General features: G+C 40.7%; 1 protein-coding gene across 1 annotated transcript in view; it reads right to left on the bottom strand.

Annotated features, from left to right (window-relative positions):
- The window catches only part of Prex2 (phosphatidylinositol-3,4,5-trisphosphate dependent Rac exchange factor 2), a 307,700-nt gene that overhangs the window by 207,651 nt on the left and 79,055 nt on the right, over positions 1–20,994 (bottom strand). The window contains exons 5-7 of the mRNA XM_028864566.2: positions 18,950–19,051; positions 10,959–11,120; positions 2,220–2,353 (exon numbers count right to left, since the gene is read on the bottom strand). Coding sequence (XP_028720399.1) covers positions 2,220–2,353; positions 10,959–11,120; positions 18,950–19,051 — 398 coding nt within the window. The remainder of the gene's footprint in view (positions 1–2,219; positions 2,354–10,958; positions 11,121–18,949; positions 19,052–20,994) is intronic.

Raw genomic sequence — 20,994 nt, 5'->3', positions numbered from 1 at the left:
CTATATAGTAGAGGATGACTTTGAACTTCTGATCCTCCTGCCTCCACTACCCAACTGCTGGGACTATAGGTGTGGACAACGCTAGCCTGTTTATTTAATGCTGGAGATCTACTACAAGCTTCCTGCCTGCTATACAAGTACTCTACCAAGTGAGCTACATCTCCATCCCCTTATATATGATTTTAAATAAATGAGTGAAAGCACTGGGCTAGAGACTGTCTGGCAGCATCAGTGTAATTATGCACATTTCCTCAACAGAAGACTTCAACACTGTCAAACCCAAATGATAGATCCTGGAAGTTGGTGGTTTTAATGCCACACGAGTTCTCACACCTCTGATTCTCAATTTTCAGTAGTTGAGAATTTCCAATTTTTTCAAGACCTGGCAAACAAACTCAATTAGTTCTTCTGATTCCTCTTCAGAAAAACTAGGCTGCTAGAAGCTTATAAGTCAAGCAATAGTACTCAGCTACAAAACTGTTTCCTGGGGGCTAAAGATGACTCATGGCTAAGAGGATCTGCTGCTGTGGCAGAGGATCAGGCTTCAATTCCTCAAGAAAATGACCTTATATGAAGATTCAGGACAATTTCATCTTATGTGATGGAAGTGCACCTTTTTATGTGTTCATTCTATCATTACCACTGTCTATGTGTTTTATGCTACCATAACCAATGTACATTAGCAATGTATACAATGCTAAAGTCCAGTGTCAGGAAAAGAAGTAATAAATTATGATTAATTGAATGGGATATAGTAAAACAATAAGCTATTATGCATCATTTAAAAATGAATAAACTATTGCTATATGGAACTGAATACACATTTAAGAAACTGATGAACAGAAAAATGGAAAAAATATAAATATACTATGATACTGTCTTTGAAAGTTGTCAAGTGAAGCTAAATAACATCTTATTCATTGGCGTTACATGCTATACCATAAATCACTCTTATCCTAAATTTTATTAACATTGATAGCATTAAAAGGATCCCAAAAGGAGATCACTAACTTAACACATTACTCTTCAAAGAATTCAAGTGGAGAGCTGAAATGAATGCATTGTGTCCTTGGTTCTTGTGATTATAATGTTATGGGACTTAGAAAAAGTTCAGTTTACTCTGCTCTCAAAGTACCTATAGATCTTCAAAGGCCTATGTTAAAGTGAAGCCTGTAAATGAACTTGGATGTTCTTGGTTGAAGGAATAGATAGTTCACGTACAGGCTTCTCTAATTGTGGAATAAAGAGGACATCAATCTATTTGAGTGGTTCTCAACCCTCTTAGTGTTGTGACCCTTTTATACAATTCCTTATACTGCAGTGACCGCAACCATAAGATTATTTTGTTGCTACTTCATAATTATAATTGTGCTACTGTTATGAATTGTAATGCAAATATCTGATATGCAGGATATCTGATATAGGACCCCCAAAGCGGTCGAGACCCACAGGTTAAGAACTACTGATCTGATTATTTCCATTCCTAGCTACTATGCAGTCCACACTGTGCATCCATTAAGGATATCTGTTAATAATACACATAGTAGGATTTTACTTCAATAAAATGTCTCAGTTCATTTCTGTATGACTGTAAGAACACAGTACATCAGCATTTTGTACACTGACATTAATCGTACAAAAGCTCTGGATTTGATGATCACAGATATAAGCTTTCAGGTTGGGATGGCTAAAATGGAGACTCAGATTTCCTAACTGTTGGTGCTCATTTGCTTGGGTACAGGCACAGGGCTGATGGCTTACGTGGAACAGGGGAGGGAACTGGGCCGAAAGTTCTCAATGTCATCCATATGAACTTTGAAAATACACCAGTTAGTGACAGGAGCCGACTGGAAAGTGCTCGGAGCTTAAAGTAGAGATGCTGTGCACTGTGAGTGGTGAACAGGGAAGACGGACAAACAGAATCTCCCATTGCTGAGGCTCCCATAGACACAGAAGGAAATGGCTCAGCTGCAGAACTAGGAAAGAGGGCAGCACAGTAACATCTCCCACAAAGACGCCTCTCCTTGAGAGCTGCGGGTGGAAGTGGCACCAGAGAGTGGCACATAGGTCACGACCCATCAAGCAGGTAGAGAGCAGGCAAGGCAGGCTCGGGTGAAACGGGTTATTGGAAAGTTGAGTTCCAGGAATTCCGTGGGAATGAGGAGTCTGCGAGATAGGAAAAAAAATACTTCCAAAGTGTGACTTTTTCATGAACTAACCTGTGTTTTCTTTTGCAGTACACCAACAGATTATCAAAAAGAAAAAACACCCGTTCTTGAATATTTCCAGAAGAGATTTTCATTAAGACTCCACACATCAGCATCTCCGTGCAGGTGTCAGTGATGTTGGATCCCTGGGTGAGGAAAAGCAAGGATGTAGTGTCTGGTCACCTGATTTATATTGTCTTTGTAGTGCTGGGCAGGAAATGAAGTGTAGCACAAAGCCAGACAAGCACACTATTGCTGTGCCATAACTGAAGCCCTGATTGAATTTTTGCATGCAATTATTCTCTTTTAAATTTCACTTGTTTTTATTAATAAGCCATATGTACACAGGACAACACATAAGCAGTCAAAGGAGTCGCACTGAACGGCATCTCCCTCCCATCAATCTTCAGGTCGGTGGACATAGAGACTCTAGGTCTTCCTGAGACAACTGAAGACACAACAGACATGTGAAAACAAACTGGGGGAGCCCAGGAGGCCTGAGCCCCACACAAAGAACTACAGGCAACTAAAGAGAGCTGGCGTGTTGGAGGGGAAATAGTCTCCCCTAGTTAAGAGCACACCAATTGGTCATCCAATATCAAACACTCAACCCTGAAAACTCAGGTACGACAGGGGGAGAAAACACACACACACACACACACAAATGTAACAATAGCAATTAAAAGAAGGAGGCCATGAATTTCAAAGAGAACAAGGAGGGGTACATGAGAGGATTTGAAGCCAGGGAAGGGAAGGGGGAAATGACATAATTACATCATAATCTCAAAAATAAAAGAACAAAAACTGCCTAAATTATTAGTGGGTATCAATTTAAAGATCTACTCTAATTACAGAGAAGAGGAGAAAATAAACAAAAACAGAAAAATGGGCTGGAGGACAGCTTGGTGGGCAAGAGCTTAGTTCCCAGCACCCACTCCAGGTGGCTCCCAAAGGCCTTGAACTCCAGCTACCTGGGATCCAATGCCTCTGGCTAATTCTTAACATCGCTAGCCCTGAGAAGAGAGCAGGAAGAGAGAAGCAGCCGTCCCCAGGCATCGACAGAAAATAGCTCTGCACAGAGCGGAAGAGCACACACCCTGAACACCACCACAGGACCCCTGGAGGTGCCCTGTCTGCCTCTCACTTCCTACTAACACTTCAGGCTGGCCTCTGCTACCTAGCCAGCCACTGGGGGCGTTATGTCAGATTTAAGAGGGGAAAAAAAAAAAAAGAACACCACTTTTCAGTAGATCTCTCTATCTGGTCTCTGCAGCAAGAGTATTTCAGCTTTAAATGTAGCTGGGTTCTTTTAATCTAAAGGTAAATTGCTGGTGCTTGTTTAAATCAATGTTTCTATTGTTTGGTTTTGATATTTAATATTCAGAACATTAACTGTATGTAGTTTCATATTTCCACAATAATTACTAGTAGAGGTCTTATAGTCGACGAAAGCAAAGTTAAATGAAAAACCCAAATCTATAAACAGGAACTTAATGAAGAGAGTGTGTTTTTATGTTCACTTGATTATCTTTGTTACAAACATATGTAAAGTCTTAGGAAACCTCTTCTTTAAGTTTCTTTTCATCCTGACAGTTCACATACATATGTAAACCTTTAACAGTTTGATCCACTCCCTTGTGTTCACTGAGCCCAAATTACCATGAAAATGAACATAGATTTCAGTTCCAGTGGCTTTATTTCTAACTACCTACTAAGGAGCAGTATCCTTATCTTAGGAATAATCAGAGTAAAATTAGCTTGTAACGAAAGGATACTTACCAAGTTACGTATATAAGCTACCTTCAAAATATATTACGGGAAGGGCGTTTCCTACCAGAAATATCGCAAAAGGTATAATACATTCCCTTTACACTATCCTTACTGTGAGTAACACACACCAACCCAGTACAAAGAGTCACTAGTAAATATTCAGACACGAGTAAGTATTCCTACATGACATAAAGCCTAAAAATACATTACCTGTCATGTTGCTTGTAAATGAATTATAAATATTTCATATAAAATTGACTTAACAACTGATTCAGAGTGTTCTATGGTAGCAAAGCCCCCAGGCACTTGTCTTCTTTCTGGACCTATAGTAGCCTGACTTTCAAACGCTTTTTAACATCACTAAGAAATCTTTAAATATGCAGAATGTCACTTAGCCTGGCTAGTATTTTATCTTTATTTTGACAATTAAGGCCAATATTTAATTCTAAACATCTACCTCCCAAATAGGTGTTTAGTCACTGAACAACTGTGAATGGATACTTTATCAAGAATAGGAACATTGGATTTTGAACATCTCTACATGTCAAGCAATATGCTATACATTTTCTCCTGGCATAAATTTCCACAAAGATGATCTTCCTGTGATATGAAACTATTAGCTAGTTAATTGACTCCCACTAAAATCAAGCTCAGTTATAAGTCCACTCTTCTTGCTGTATGTCAGTCACAAAAGTCTAAAGAGAAACTAAAATCTTGGGAACATGAAAGAGGTAAAACTCCCTAAAAGACTCCCAAGCATATGCAATGCCATGGCCAAGATCCAGCGGAGACAGTCCCGCTCAATGTGAAGAGACTGACTAGGTTGACAAGATGGGGGCTTGGAACAAGAATCCTTTCAGTAGTCCTGAGTTTTCATGAACCCTCTGGACACTCTCACAGAGAAAAACCTCTTCAAAATACAGAAAAAGTACAACATGAAAAGTAACACACTGTTATCACCTAAATTTGCTAGAAAATATATATCACACACAAAAGATGCATCTGATTCACCCTTCTGGAGTTTCAAATTGTTAGCTAAAATTGTAACTTTAGTAGTTTAATGTAAGGTTAAATCAAATAAATAATATATTCATTTTACCAGGAAGATGTCCCCAAATTTCACCCATTTAATGAAATTTTATGTAGATTCATTTTTGGTGTCCCTTTTCTAGAAAGAAACACTTATCCTCAAATAACAGGAACCACTTATAACTCAGTTCTACTAAAGTTGGAGGATGCTTTATTTCCCAAGTTACGAAGAGGAGAAACAGAACAATACCACTGGCAGCTTCTGGAAGATTCAAACTTAAGAAGTAATAAGAGAACATAGCTTGAAGTAAATTGCAAACTAAATCAAATGTAAGCAGCGACCAGATTCTAGCATCAACAAGGACTAATTTCAAACTGGCCATATAGTGCTGGGAACATGTCTATGATATTAGGAGTCAAATCTGAGTGGTTGTTAATAAGCCTGGTATATTTAGTAATTTTCAGGCCAGTCTGGACCATGCTATGAAATTCTGTGTCAAAAACAAAAACTACAACAATATTTCCCCATGTGAAAAGAAATTAAGAAATATCATATTTCCCTTCTGTTTCTTTCCTTTTCTAAAATATAACAACAACCTTCATCATTTGCCCCTAACCTTTCCATATTAATGATTCCTTCTCATACATTTTATTTGGATTTTTCTAACATTTGAGAGACTGCTTCCAATTAGACATGTCAAGGATTTTAAGCTGAATTACTAAACAATGTCATGTTATTGATATTCTTTTATCAAAATACTTCAATATAAATCCAGAACTTATAGCTAAAACCACATAACTGACACACCAAAAGCAGGCTGAAACTGAGAATAGCCCAGTTCTATGGAATGAGTCAACATCTCTGATTAAGCATCTCATAAACTTTTGCACCAAGTATATTAACTGTTGACAAATGAGTTCAGTAAGTCTGGTAGAGTGCTCTGAAACTTTCAGCTTTGTGGCTGTGTCTCATTTACTCACTCTCAAAATACAGTGGGCATTGTCACTCTCCTGGGAACTCATATAATCAACTGTACTGATAAGAGGTATAACTCCGTAGATGAACAATTAAAACATGACATCTTCTTGGCCATAGTTACTATATAAATGCTGAGAAAAAGCGAACTGCTTTAATGAATTTACAGTTAAACAGCAGGCAGAAAACAGAGCTACTTCTAAGGATCAGCTATATTTTTCTGAGTTGCCAATCTACTCAAACTTCATCAGCTTATTGTTTTGAGAAACTGAGTAAGTTAAATTGTCCTAATTTATAAGTCAACCAAAAGGGAATAATAACTTCAGAAAATGTTCAGACTCACAGCCAAAGCTGAGGTATGGTTAATCCCCCCCTCCCCCAGAGGTTCATGTCTTAGAGAATTAGTATGACAATGTTAGAGTCTTTAAGGGCAGGTGAGTAGTGAAGGTAATTAAGTCACGGGCACTGACCTCACAAAATGTTAGAGCAGATCTTATGGGACTGGGCAGTTCCCATGAGAATGAATTGTTAAAACAGAGCCTGGGACTTCCCCTAAACCTCTCCTCTCCAGGTGACTCAACTCCTCATGGACTCCCAACATGCTCCATCATCTACTCTGAAGCTCTCACAGACCTGAGCAGACACCTCAGATACACTTAGATCTCCCAGATCACGGGCTAAGTAACCAAGCTTAGGTAGTCCCTTCAATCACTCACCTTAGCAGGTCAGTATTTCCCCAGTGGTGAGTGGATGATCATCAGCCAAGGATCTTTATCTTCCCCTAACCGAAACTAGATTACTACTGTCTTAGATTTTTGTATTGAGTTTTGAATGGAGTGCCAAAAGTTTTGAAGAAAAATTTTAGAGACTATTCACTTTAGCTACAGCTTGATTAGATTGTCAGAAAGTTCGGTTGCCCCAAAATCATTTTCAAGTCTCATACTGTAGCTTTTCTATTGGTGATCTGACTTATACAGTTTCTGTAAACTTAACTTTACTTTGAAAAGTCCATGGCTGTTCTAGTTATAGTTATTATTGTTTTGATGAAACACTACAACCCAAAGCAAGTTGGGGAGAAAAGGGTTTATTCGGCTTATACTTCCACATTGTAGTTGAACACTGAAGGAAGTCAGGACAGGAACTCAAGCAGGGCAGAAACCTGGAAGCAGGAACTGATATAGAAGTCATGGAGGGGTGCTGCTTACCTGCTTGTTCACAATGGCTTGCTCACCCTACTTTCTTATAGAACCCAGGACCACCAGTCCAGGGATGGTACCACCCACAAGGGACTGAGTCCTCCCTCACCAATCATTAATTAAAACAATGCCCTATGGGCTTGCCTGCTTACAACCTGATCTTCTGGAGGCGTTTTCTCAATGGAGATTCCTTCCTCTCAATGACTATAGCTTATGTCAAGCTAACAGAAAACTAGCTAGCACAATGGCTTAGATTCATATAACCTTAAGTAACAAATGTTTAACCTGCATTGTCAACTTGACTAGATTTGAAATCACACCTAGCATGCCTGTGAAGGCACTTCCAGGGTTTAACTGAGGATGAAAGACACATCTTGACGGCAGGAGCAGCATCTCACGGGTTGAGGTTCTGAACTTTGTGAGAGGGGGAAAAAGGAACACAGCTGAGCACCAGCACGTCCAGCTCTCTCTGCTTTCTACCTGAGGACACAATGTGACTAGTCACCTCAGCCTCCTGCCACCAGGCCATCTATGTCATGATGCCCTTACTTCAAGCTGCTTTCACCGAGGATTTTGTCACGGCACTAAGAAAAGTATCCAATGGAGTAACAGAGCAGCGGTCACTAGCTGAGTTCATATACTATAAAGATAGGACATTCTTCAGGATAAAATCTGACTGCTGAACCAAAACTTCAAAATACTGCATCATATTTGCAGAACTCTCACTCACCTCACTGGACCCTTGAAATCACTCACACTGTCTACAAATGAAGCCCGATGTTTGTCCCAGAAAAAAAAACAAAAAACTCCTGGGAGCCCAGACTAAAAACCAAGTCTCCTCAAAAGCTATGCCTTTTTCCCTATTGTTTCATATGATTTGGGAACAAGAAATTTCAAGTACTTATACAAATTCCACACACAAGTGTAAATAATCATTCATTATCCCAAAGTTTTAGGTGGGCAAATTATTTATGAAAAGTTATTATAAAACCAAAATCTTGTGCAGGGCAGTGGTAGTGCTATCTTTAGTCCCAGGACTCAGGAGGAGGCAGGCAGATCTTGAGTCGGAGCCAGCCTAGTCTACAGAGCGAGTTCCAAGACAACCAAGGCTACACAGAGAAACCCTGTCTCAAAAAACAAAAACAAAAAAACAAATAAAAACAAAACTTTTCTTTGATTGATAGGACAATGAGACCCTGAACAACTGAATGAGAAGAATTTCCACCCAAAAAGTGCAAACCCATCACTTGTAAGACATAGGTGCTATTCAGGGCAGGAGTGCTGTGTCCTGAGGTGGTTATGAGAGACCTGAAGGAGTTTCACAGGGAGCTTATTCATAGCATTCACCAAGTTCCTAACCACAAGTCTCTACAAGGGACTCTGCCTTCTGTGAATATCATTGTTGCACCTACATCAGAACTTGGACTCTGCTAACCACACAAGAGTCTTAACGTATCTCACAAACCACTGTTAATAATCTGAAGAAACCTCTTTAGTCTATTCCTGTTCTATCTCAGGTCAGAGTTGACCCTGGCCAACTCTGGGCTTCTACAGAGTTCTCTTTGAAGAGTCACAACCCCTAACCTGCTTTTTCAAAGAATTAATAGTTCTCATCATCATTATAGTGGGCTGGGGTACATAGCCAGACCTAATCAGATGTTATCAAGCAACTGGCTCAACCCCTCTCAAAGCTTCATGCATCAAAGTCCCCTAACGCTCAACTCTATGGCTTTATCTTATTTATTCAGTACCAAAATCTCCTCAGGAAGAGGGCGTGAGCACTCTCTTTCGAACTAGCTATTCATGTCAATTGCTCTGACACAGCTGAGTTCTTGCTGCTTCCCTGCATAGTTGACAGAATTGATGAAACTCCAATAACTTCTTCAGCTTCAAGGCTCCATCTTTAATATTGTAAAATCAGGGATGGCTTGCCAGCTTTCTGTAACTATAACAAATATCTGAAATAAATCAATGGACAACAAGGAAACATTTGATTTTAGTTTCACGTATCCCACAATTGCAGTCCTTGGCCACCTGTCCCTGTTGCTCTGGTCTATGATGAAGTAGAACATCATGGTGGACGTATGTATAGAGACGGTTGCTGACCTCATGAAGGAAAGGAAGTGAAAGGGAGAAACAGGATGTCCCCAGCATCACAATAATCCTTTCAAGGGCGCCATTCCCGGTCACCTAACTTATTTCTACTAGGTCTCACCTCCTGACAGTACTACTTCCACCCAACAGCACCAATGACTAGGGGCCCAAGCTACAACTCATGGGTATTTGGGGACATTCAAGATGTAAACTATAACAACAGGCCTAGTTGATACTTCCTCTGCTGTGAGCTACTCATAAATTAACACAACCCAAGGCTGTGCAAAACAATATTGTTTAAGCAAACTCTCTTTTTGTAGTAGACTCAATTTTTTTAGGTGACACACTAGGAGGAAACCAAATTACAGCAGCAGACAAAGGAGTCTCTGACATTCTTATTGTAGTTAAAGGCCAGGCAGACTATACAGATAAATCCTGCAGTTTTAAGAGAGTTTGGTTTTTCTTCCGGTATTTGACTGACAGCAAAGCTGTAGAAGCAAACTTGGCTCCATTTTTCTTATCCCAGCAGGACCACCGCTCTGCAGGAGAGGAATCATCATCATGAATCAAACGTAAAACACACAGCCATTCTCCCTGATTGAAAGAGGCAGCATTCATACTGCAGGAGGGTCACCCTGAACACTCAAAATAGAAGAATATAGGCACAGAGGAAGCTAAGTCAGACCCCAGCTAGCACTTTCAACGATTCATAGCAGGGGGTGACCAAAGAGGAAGACTGTCTCAGGTCAGCGTTGACAATTTCTTTGCATATCTGGCTGAATAGAATTTTAGGTCTAAATGAAAAGCAACAGACTGAGATACAAGTTAGCTAATGGCAACTCTCCAAGGAGAATAGCAGTCTCTGGATTTGTGTGAGTTGTACTTGGCTGTGCATTTTCATTCCTGTTTATACTTTTGTATTTTTTATTATCATAATTGCTTATTCTATCATAAGAAAAAGGTTGCTAGCCCAAAGTTCATATTCATTGAAGTTACGCTCATTTCAAACCAGAATTTTAGCTTATTTCTATAGCAGGAGTATGGGATTTCATTCCTGTGGAATAACAGAGACTCAACATCACCAGTCACCATAGCTAGAAACATCTGACAGATTCTCAATCAGGATCTTCATATGCTTTTTTAATCTTAAAAAAAATAAATAAATAAACAAGAAAGCATTCTTCCATGACTCATGAAACTCACACTTTTCATTTTGACTAGACAAATAACACCAGATCATAGAGATTCCCTTCAGTTTAGGAATGAAGAAAGTCAAAGCACAGAGTGATTAGGCAGACTCGAAGTGAAATTCAACATCAAGTCCCCAATTTAAGAGTCTACAGATGGTATCACAGCACACACAATGCTTTATTATTATCCCAAGCATTCAGGTGATGGACTTGCTGATCAAAACAAGGACAGGAAAAAGGGACCCATGGGACCCCAAATCCTAAAGTGCCAACTCCTAGAGGCGCACAGGATGTACTGGTTCCATCACAAATTTCTCAGGTCAAGAGTTCTTCCATCTGACACACGGGTGAAAGTACCAGGAAAAGCACTTTCAGAGCTGATGATGGTCCCCAGGCTGCTGGAAGATCACCAGCTGGGGTTCCGTGCCTTGAAAAGAAGCCCTGCCTGGGACTCCAGGACTGTACCAAGCTGGAAAGTTGAGCCAAGTGCACATACCTCCCAGCCTTCGATGTGTGACTGCCACTCCTCCAAAACCTCCAGTTTCTCCATCTGTCTCTTGGCCTCGTTGATGTTGGAACAGACAGCTTTCATGGCTTGGAGGGCTTCCATCACCGCCGCGTAGTCACTGTGTTTCCGTGGGGTCCTCTTCAGTAATTCCTGTTTACACACAGAAACGAACCACGCTTTGATCTTCAGTGCTGTGGTACAGCGGGTTCCGACTGACCAGGAAATGGAAACGACTAAGAAGGTGACAGCCACACTGCTAGGTGACATCACACACTCCACTAAAGATAGCGATCAAAAGCCAAAGGTCAACTCAGTGAGTAAGCATTACTTCAGTGCTCCTTTCTGCAACTCAGTGAGGAAGCATTACTTTAATGCTCCTTTTTGCAGTCACTGTCCTTTTCCCTCGAACTTACCTGTATTTTAGAAACAGAACAAGGTTTCTTCTCTCTCTCAAATCATCAACTATCTCACCTGAATCGTATCACAACTTCTATAAATCTGACTTTTGTTCTAACAGATGCATACCAGACTATGTTAATTCCCTATTCTTAGAGTCTTTAACAGATCTTCAAACAAATATGCACCACAGTTTCAAGCCCGATTAAGTTCCCACTTCTAATATCTTCTGAGAAAACTATAAAGACATGCCATAAATAAAGCAATGCTTGTGTATACCTTTTATACTCTAGCACAAAGAATTAGCTGACCAGTTTCACACCATCCCCTCACTGGGGGAGCAGCACATGTCATCATCCCATCAACTGCTCCTGTTCCTTCGAAGTAAGCAGTAGTGTTCCATACACCCAGAAGCTTCTTTATTTAATTCTTAGTTTCTGCTTTGGGGATGGAACTTTTATTGAAGTTTTTCTGTTCATTCTAAACATCAAAAACAAAATAATCTGTAATCTTTTCAGTATATTAAATGGTCTTAGCTGTTGTTTAGAAGCACAAAATTAAATATCTTCTTCACCCACTGTCTAGACAGCTGTGACCACATTGCTTTTTAATTAGTCATTTGTTTCTTTACGACAGTTGTCATCATCATGGCACTAACACAATTACAGAAACCCGGAGGCATAATTTCAGAATTTTTTTTTTTTAATTTCTCAACATGCAGTTGGGAAGTAGGCAGTTCTTAGCTGTTTTATTGTTGAATACTTTGAATAAACTTTGACCTTGTATTTGATATGATCTAATATACATCACATTATTCCCAAGATGAAGTTGAAATTTTTATTCTGGACCCCAAATCCACTAGAGAGACATGGACCCTCAGAAGTAAATTTTCAGAAGTAAAGCCTTTTTAAGTTATGTGAAAAGAGGACATCAACTTTCAGGACAGGATGTGGGCCCTTGGAATGGTACCCAACACTAATCTGAGGAGCTGAGACATGAATTAGATAATGTGAAATAAACAAAAAAGAAAAGACAATCAAGTCATGATTCTAATAGTTACTTGCTCTCAGATTCTGAAAGTTCTTCACAATATAATCTAGTGCATTTAATATGTTCCTCTGAATAAATAAAACCACTCAAGAAGAATCCTAGTCTAATTTTTCAACATCAGCCTATCTGTATACATAAGTAAATGGTCAGCACTAGCCTATTTGTATACATAAGTCTTTTTTTCTTTTTGTGAATGAAAATAATTTTCCTCAAAGGGCAAGGAAGTCATCATCTCTGCTTCAAGTCTCTCAACTACTCTCTTTCATGTGAGATGAGAATGTATCTATGATACAATTTTTAAGAATTAAATTCAAACATTTGAGGCCATCTCTAATCAGCCATGAGTTATTTAACACAACCACTAGTTTATGATATATTCTTAACATTCTCTTCTTGCCCTTACAATAAAGGAACTATCTGGGATTCCAGCAAGGGATCAGGGACAAGGGCACCTATGGGTGCATAAGCACTGAGTCCCTGAGGTGGTAACCTGCAGGGATTCTCAAAACTGAATGGCATAAAGTAAGAACTGAGAAGTTATATGGAGGACCCAGACAAGTACGATCAATCCTCTGAGCAACTAAACCAGATATATGAAATATGGTGTGAAGATGTGATGATGTTATTAAAACAAACACTAATCCTTTTAGAAAGAAGAAAGCGTTAGATCAGGCTCTTGGAGCAGGAATGATTTTCTCACTGTCCATAGGACCAAATTGGACAAGGACCTCCCTATGGGGGATAAGGCTAGCCCCTCTCAGAACCCCCTCTGAAATCCAAATGATCATATGAAGAATGGAAAGGACATTTGCTTTACTGTGTTATAGAGGGTCTTTATTAGTCCCTGTTATACATTACAAGAAGACAAGGAGGCTCCCATTGGGAAAATACATGAATGCACCCTGAATCACAGGGGGGCACAGTCCTAAAAGCCACACTCTTAACTCATCCAGGTTCAGACACTCATAAAAACTCCAGACACTAATATCCATCCCAGACAAAACACTAGCAGGCTTTTCTAATTTGTCCAGGTCACAAACTCAGTCTTTTTATGATAGAACCATGAAAAAGAAAGAAAAATGAACCAGCACCATGGGCAGTTAGTGGTCACTTTAAGAATCAACCGGATAAATGTCCCCCCCCCCACACACACACACCCTACAAGTCTAAGCCTAGGGCTTGCTTCCTCTGTATGCAAGGTCACTTCCTGTTGGGAATGCCCTCAGAGACTTCTGTAAGAGAAATCACTGGTAGCATCAATGCCTTCTAGCCCTTTTGGGCTTCATGTCATTCATTACCTCTCCATAATGACAGGTCTGGTGCGGAAGGGCTTCCCATACAGGCTCCCATCATGTTCAATGATCTTGAGGAGCCCTGGGGATTTATGACTGTAAGCATCATAAGATTAGATTCATGACTGACTGAGGAACGTGATTCTTAGCACTGACCCCTTCCCCTGGTTCCTGGTCCCAAAGGTTTACAATAATTCAGGGGGTGTTAGACCAACCCCTAGAGTGATACCTCACTCAACTGCTTCCTTGTTCAGGGGGAGATCTCTACTTGTCATTTCTTTTCAATAGTTCCCCTTCCCTTGACTCCTTTATTGATTAAAAAAAAAAAAAAAAAAAAAAAAAAAAACCATTTGTCTAGACTCAAGGTCAAACTGCTTCTTCCTCCAGGGCAGAACACTAATGCTTGTCTCCTCAGAGAGCAATGTCAAGGCTTCACTGTGGACAGATGGAAGTTCAACGCTATAGAGAAGGCTAAAATGGCCACTTCTGTGGTCATGTGTCATCTTAAAGATCCTGACTATTTTCCTGATCAGAAACAATGTCTCCTGAAGCTTAAAGTCAAAGGGAGATTTAGCTCCATAATTCAAGGGCTAATGAAATAAGGATGATTGGTTGAACGTTCTAGTACACAGAACATCTCATATTTGGTGGTAGCACAGGCTCTAAAAAAACGGAAGTCAGTCCAAGATCCCTGTATGATTAATGAGTGTGACCCTACTCCATCCAGGAGTTCCTAATTCTCACACTCTCCTCACCCAGATTCCCCTAATAAGACTCATTAGTTGGTGTTAGATCTTCTTTCTTTGTTTGTTTGCTTTTCCAGACAGGGTTTCTCTGTGTAGCCTTGGTTGTCCTGGAACTCATTCTATAGATCAGGCTGGCCTCAAACTCAGTGATCTGCTTGCCTCTGCCTCCCAAGTACTAGGATTAAAGGCTTGTGCTGCTTCTATCACCACCACCTGGCGAGTGCTGGATCATAGACACTTTCTTACACATCTCACTCTACCCCATAATCAAGTTTTTATTTGCTCTTGAAGATCCCACATGCAGGACAGGATAAGTTACTTGGACTGTCCTCTTCCAGGAGTTTTGAGACAGTCTAGTTTATTTGACTAAGCTCTTTTCTGAGATATGATGGGATGAACTTAAGACCATGTAGATGGTCTCTTATATGGGCCAACCAAAAACCTCATATCCCAGAGAAGAGATTCCTCCTTATTTCCTAGCTGAGATATGCTACAGGGTGTCTTGGGGAAAAGCCCAGCTATACAAAGCAGAAGTTGCCTACTTGGGCCGTGTCCTTCCGAAGGAGCCCAGGGCTCTAGGACCAGAATGAATCTGACCCATCTTGTCCTTCCTGCATTCCCAAGCATGCTCTCCCAAACCCTCAAACAGATGAAGGCTTTTCAGGGAGCTATAAGATATTGTAGAATGCAGCTCCCTGATTACTCAGTGCTAACTATGCTTCTAAAGCAGGCCCTCAAGGAGATGCAATCTCAAGAATTCACCAGAGTTGAATGGATTCCTGGGTCCCAGCACGCCTTCCAGAAACTTGAAAAGTCATTAACCCAAACTCCTGCCTTAGGCTTGCCTAGTCAGACTAAGTTTCACCTGTACATAGCTGAGAAACAGGGAACAGCTCCAGGGAACAACGTACGTTCCATTTCCTCTAGTCAGACAGACAGCTGAGGAATTAGATCAGGTAGCAAGGGACTGCTCTGGATGCCTGTGAGCAGTTGCTCCTGCCAGACTCCTGATTCCTGGAACTCAAAAGATTCCCTAGGGCTCCTCCTCACACTTCACATGTATCATTACACTGGGTCATTCTAAGTAATAAGAGGAACCTCTCAGAGGTTCTCAACCTTCCTAACACAGAGATCCTTTAATATAGCTCTTGACGATGGTATGGTGACCCCCGATCATAAAATTATTATCATTGTTATTTTATAACTGTAATTTTGCTATTGTTATGAATCATAATATAAATATCTGTATTTTCTGATGGTCTAAGGCAACCCCTGTAAAAGGGTCATTGGACCCCCCAAAAGTGATTTTGACTCACATGTTTAGAACCACTGCAAATCTAACTCACAGAAGTTGCCTTAAATATCAGGCCCTCATACTGGAGAGACCTGAAATTACTCTGCAGACCTGTCCAAGCCTGAACTGAGCCATCAGTCTTTCAGAAAAGGAAGGGAAGCCTCTCCACTACTGTGTAGCCCATCCTGGTCTCTCAGATCAACTCAATTGGTCCTCTATAGGGAGGGAATGTCCTTTGTGAAAGGAAGAATCTGACATGCAGGATATGAAATAGTCACTGACTTTGAAGTGCTTGAATCAGGACCAATATCCCCCAATTCTACTACTCAATTAGTCAAACTGAAAGCACTTATTTCAGCCCTGGGACTGTCCCAATATTTATTGGCACAGATTCCAACTATGGCTTCTTCATCCTCCCTGTCCATGCAACCACATGGAAGGAAAGTTGCCTCCTTCCAACTACAGCTGAGATCCCTATAAAGTATTCCCAAGAAATTCTTAGGCTCCAGAACACAATCCTTTGGATCACTCAAGTGGCTACAACCCACTGTCCTGGATATCAGGAAGGGGATGACCCAGTGGCAAGAGAAAATGGGTGGCTGACTCTGAGGCCAAGAGGGCTGTACTAGTGTACAAGGAATGCCCCATCCTCTGTGAGGAATTTCTACTGCCTTCTGAAAGAGCCAAAAAACTCCCTTGGGAAACCAGCTTTAGCCTTTAAAATCAGACATCACCAAGGATGGTGGCTAATACCTAACCACTGATTATTACTGCCCTACAATGGAAAGTCCTGAAGTCCCTTTATCAGACATATCATCATTTGGGATAAGGGAGTACACTCATCTTGGTAGAGAGAATGTTCAAGAGACAAGGCCTAAAAGACACAACCCATCAGGTGGTATAAGGACGAGAGATATGTCAGAGACATAACCCTCCAAAAAGGGGTCCCCAGCCTTCAAATACCCAGAGACGGGAAGACTGGCAACTAGATTTAACTCACATGCCCAGTGGACCAAATTCCAAATACTTCCTAGTCTTGGTAGATAGCTCTACAGGTGAACAGAGGCTTTCCTGTGTAAAACAGAAAAACACAGTGGGAGCTAGGGTGTTGTTCCACAAAATAATTACTAGATTTAGAATACTTAAAAGTCTCCAAAGTGACAATGGGCTTGCTCATTTCTCAGGCTCTGACTAAAGCCTTGGAAATTCACTATCATCTATATTGGGCTTGACAGACCCAGACTTCTAGAAAGGTAAAACAGGCTAGGAATACCTAAAAGACATCTAAGGAAGCCCTCCCAGTAGGCTCTTATTTTTAGTTTCCAAATACCCTTTGCGTGTGTGTGTGTGTGTGTGTGTGTGTGTGTGTGTGTGTGTCTATACTTCTACACTTTTAATGAAGTCTGTTTCCTGCCTCTTTTTTGGAAGGGGTGGCTTTGTTTTTTGTTTGTTTTTTTTTGTTTTGTTTTTTGTTTTTGTTTTTTGTTGTTGTTGTTGTTGTAGTTTTGGGGTTTTTTTTTTTTGTTTTTTCAAGACAGGGTTTCTAAGTAGTCCTGGTTGTCCTCGAACTCAGAGATCTGCCTGCCTCTGCCTCCTGAGTTCTGGAATTGAAGGCATGTGCTGCTACCACCAAGTTTCTTCCTGCCTTTTAATTTCTTAATTGATGGAGAAACCAAACCGATCAAGACCTTAGACAGTAATAACTGGACTTCACCAATGGCTTTGCATATGCATGCACACATACATACATAAGCATACTCACACACGTGCACAAACCTACACTAACCAGTACATATGACAACACATATACTACTCATACACACAAATTTTGCAAGACAGTCAACTTTATGCAATTCATAAAATTATAACAAGATTTATTTCTAATTACTATTCATAACATTTCTGTTCCAAAAGGTAAGCCAACACATCAGTTTACATATCCATAGTATTTCATAATATCTATGTTTGTACATAAATTCATATGCTATGATTTCATGATCATCCTCATCATGATCTTTGTCCTCCAAATGCAAATGCAAGGCTTTAAGAGGTTAGATTACATACCTCAGACAGAGAGTTAGTAGAGAGAACACCTATGATTTGAACTCAGAGTTCATGCATCCAACCCTACCTCTAATTCCTTATCTTAATGTTGTAATTCCAAAAGCTATAGTTTAAGACTTGCTATTCCTGTGCAACATGTTATCATCATAATAAAACCCTGGTTACTTTCATACCTGCAGCCCCTGATAGTTAGTGTGATGCTTACTGTCTGTAAAGGAGGGCTTCTCACTTGGTGTTCCACCATTTGTTGTTTCGTGTGAGCCACACACCACCTTTACAATAATCATTGAAAAGGCAAGTGTATTACTTAAGTTTCCATTGTAATGATCTACTCCATGACCCATGAAAGGGTTTGTTTCAGCTTACAGTCCATCATGAGGGGAATCGGGGCAGAAATCCGGAAGCAGGGAGAGGCAATGAGGAATGCTGCTTACCGGCATGTTCCCATGCCTTGCTTAGCTTATTTTTTTTTTTTTTTTTTTTTTGTTTATACAACTCGGAACCATCTGCCCAGGGGTGGTACCACCCACAGTGGGCTGAGCCCTCCCACATCAATTGTTAATCAAGAAAATGATCCCCAGACTTGCCCACAAGACAAACTGATGGAGGTATTTTCTCAATAGACATGCCCTTCTCCTAGATGGCCCTAGCTAGTGTCAAGTTGACAAAACAAAAACAAAAACAAACAAACAAACAAAAAAAAAAAACTAACCAGTACACTAAGTTTTGAAATTGTGTAATTTAACCCTAACATCATAAGCACCAAGTCACCAAACTATGGAGAAACCAAAAATAGAACAACAGTGGAATTAAAAAAAGTAAAATGGAGTCTTCTGTAGCTAAAGTGCTATGTAAACCAGGCATAATGGATTTAATGGGATCTCTTCTAAAGCTAATGCATTTACTCTAAATGAAACTCAAACAAGGATGTGTGTTTCAAAGAATAAGCACTAAAAGCTTCCTTTAATGGCCTTTCTACTAGGGTTTGTTTCCTAATCCACACAGGAATTTATGACAAAATAGCCATATTTCCAGTAATTATGCTCTACTCTTTTGAGAACACTGGCATCTTAAGAAGACTTTTTTTTTTAATCAACAAAATATTAAGGCGCTAGCACACGCTGCAGCATTAAATACCTTCAGCAGGAGTGGGTACTTGCATATTCTTTGGATTGGTGTCACTAAGTACCCTTCCAGGGGAACATCTGTGTTCTTCCGTCCTCCAAGCAGCATGCAGTTCTGTGGGGAAAATAAACACTTAATAAATAAGTACATCTTGCAAAACTATTCATTCAACGTTTTATGTGGAAAGGTTATGAAAACATGTGTCCTTAAATACCATGTCACAAGGACAGTCAAGACCCAGTCTTCCATGTTTGTTACAGAACCCAAAGTGAACTTATAACCTCAAATTTAATTCACATATATTCTTCTGAGCATGAAGGAGAAGGGTTTAAACAGAGAAAGGGAGAGAGAGAAGAAATAGAGAAACAGGCAAAAAGATATATTTTGTTTATAGAAGGTGCATTGTTGGGCTTGGAGAGAACAGCTTGGCACTTAGAGAGTTAAGAACACTGCTACTCTTGCAAGGGACACAGGTTTAGTTGCCAATATGCAGATCGGGCAGCTCAGAGTTGCGTATAACTTGAATTCTTTTGTTGTTGTTGTTGTTTTCTTGTTTTTGTTTTTGTTTGGACAGGGTTTCTCTGTGTAGTTTTGGTGCCTGTCCTGGATCTCACTCTGTAGGCTGGCCTTGAACTCACAGAGATCTGCCTGGCTCTGCCTCCTGAGATTAAAGGCGAGCGCTGCCACCACCCCCCAGAGTAACCTGAATTCCAAAGGATGTGACAGTCTCTTCTGGCCTCCACAGGCACCTGCACACACACTGAACACAGACAGACAGACTAGCAAATACATTCACAGAAATAAAAAATAGGCTAATTGTTAAGCACATCGTGTTGTAGAAAAGCAGGTACCAACCAAGACACTGAGTTCTAATGTGAAATTCAGGCTTCCCTGCCAACTAGTGACGGCACCAACTTGATCTCATTTTAGAGTTTCCTCTCTGTCAAAGCGGAATGCTTGAGGCTGGTGGTTCTCAGTCATTTTGGTTGCTGCTGCTGCTGCTGCTGCTGCTATTATGTGATCACACTTAAGGAAAGATGCTATGGCAGCCAATCTTAAAAGGAGATCAGAGCAGATCTCCACATGGGCAAGGGGAATGGAGAAATCTCCATATTAGCAATCACAGGGCTAGGTCGACACGGAGCAGCTTGAGCTCACCAGAAAGTGGCGGTGAAAAACTCACTTGAGCAGATGGCCTTCCATCTTCTAAACAATACTACAAAGAGAAAGACCTGTGGGGAATCTTGTTTCTGTGCTGCCTGCCAGAGTGGGCACCAGAGACGTGGATTTCACACATCGGGCAGGAAGGAGAGGGCCTTCAAATGGCTACCCTCGGAAGTCAGTATATTCCCTGTCACTATATGAATTTCGAGGAGGAGCCAGGAGCTGAAAGGAAAACATTTAAAAGGCACACCACTGGTACAGGGTCCTCCCCTGAATGGGACAGTCAAGTCTCAGTCTAAGTCTGTGGACGTCGTTAGAGGACGGTCACTTCACCTGAACATCACATAAGACAGGGCAGCCGATATTCCTTCACAGCACCTGGGTATTCTCCCTGGGAGACATTCTTGGACACAATTATCTATATCTTACAGTATTCCATGAATGTTTCGGAGTTTCCAGTTCCAGCATGAGCTAGCAGCCTTAGAAGTGTAGTTACCTTCTTTCACAGCTCTGGGCTGAAGGATCCCGAAAAGTCCTAGGTAGGTTTAACTTTTTCTTTCAACGTGTGTGTGTGTGTGTGTGTGTGTGTGTGTGTGTGTGTGTGTGTGTGAAGGAGTACAAGAGAGGAGGACATATGTGTATGCATGCCTGCATACTGTGGACACCTGTATGTGTAGGTGAGTGTGCACACTGGTGTGTGTATATGTGACATGTATATGTGGAGGACCAAAGAAAGTTGATGTTAGAAATCATTGTCAATCACTCTTTCATCTTATTCAACGAGACAGGGGACAGGGTCCCACCAGAGCTCACTGTGAGAACTAGTAATGCCAGCCAGCCTGCTCTGGGGAATCCTATGTCTACCTTCTAAGGCTGGGATTGCGGGCGGATTC

This window comes from Peromyscus leucopus, chromosome 5 (genome assembly GCF_004664715.2).
Source record: "Peromyscus leucopus breed LL Stock chromosome 5, UCI_PerLeu_2.1, whole genome shotgun sequence".
Taxonomy (NCBI): Eukaryota; Metazoa; Chordata; class Mammalia; order Rodentia; family Cricetidae; genus Peromyscus; species Peromyscus leucopus.
This window is presented reverse-complemented; position numbering and strand designations above follow the sequence as displayed.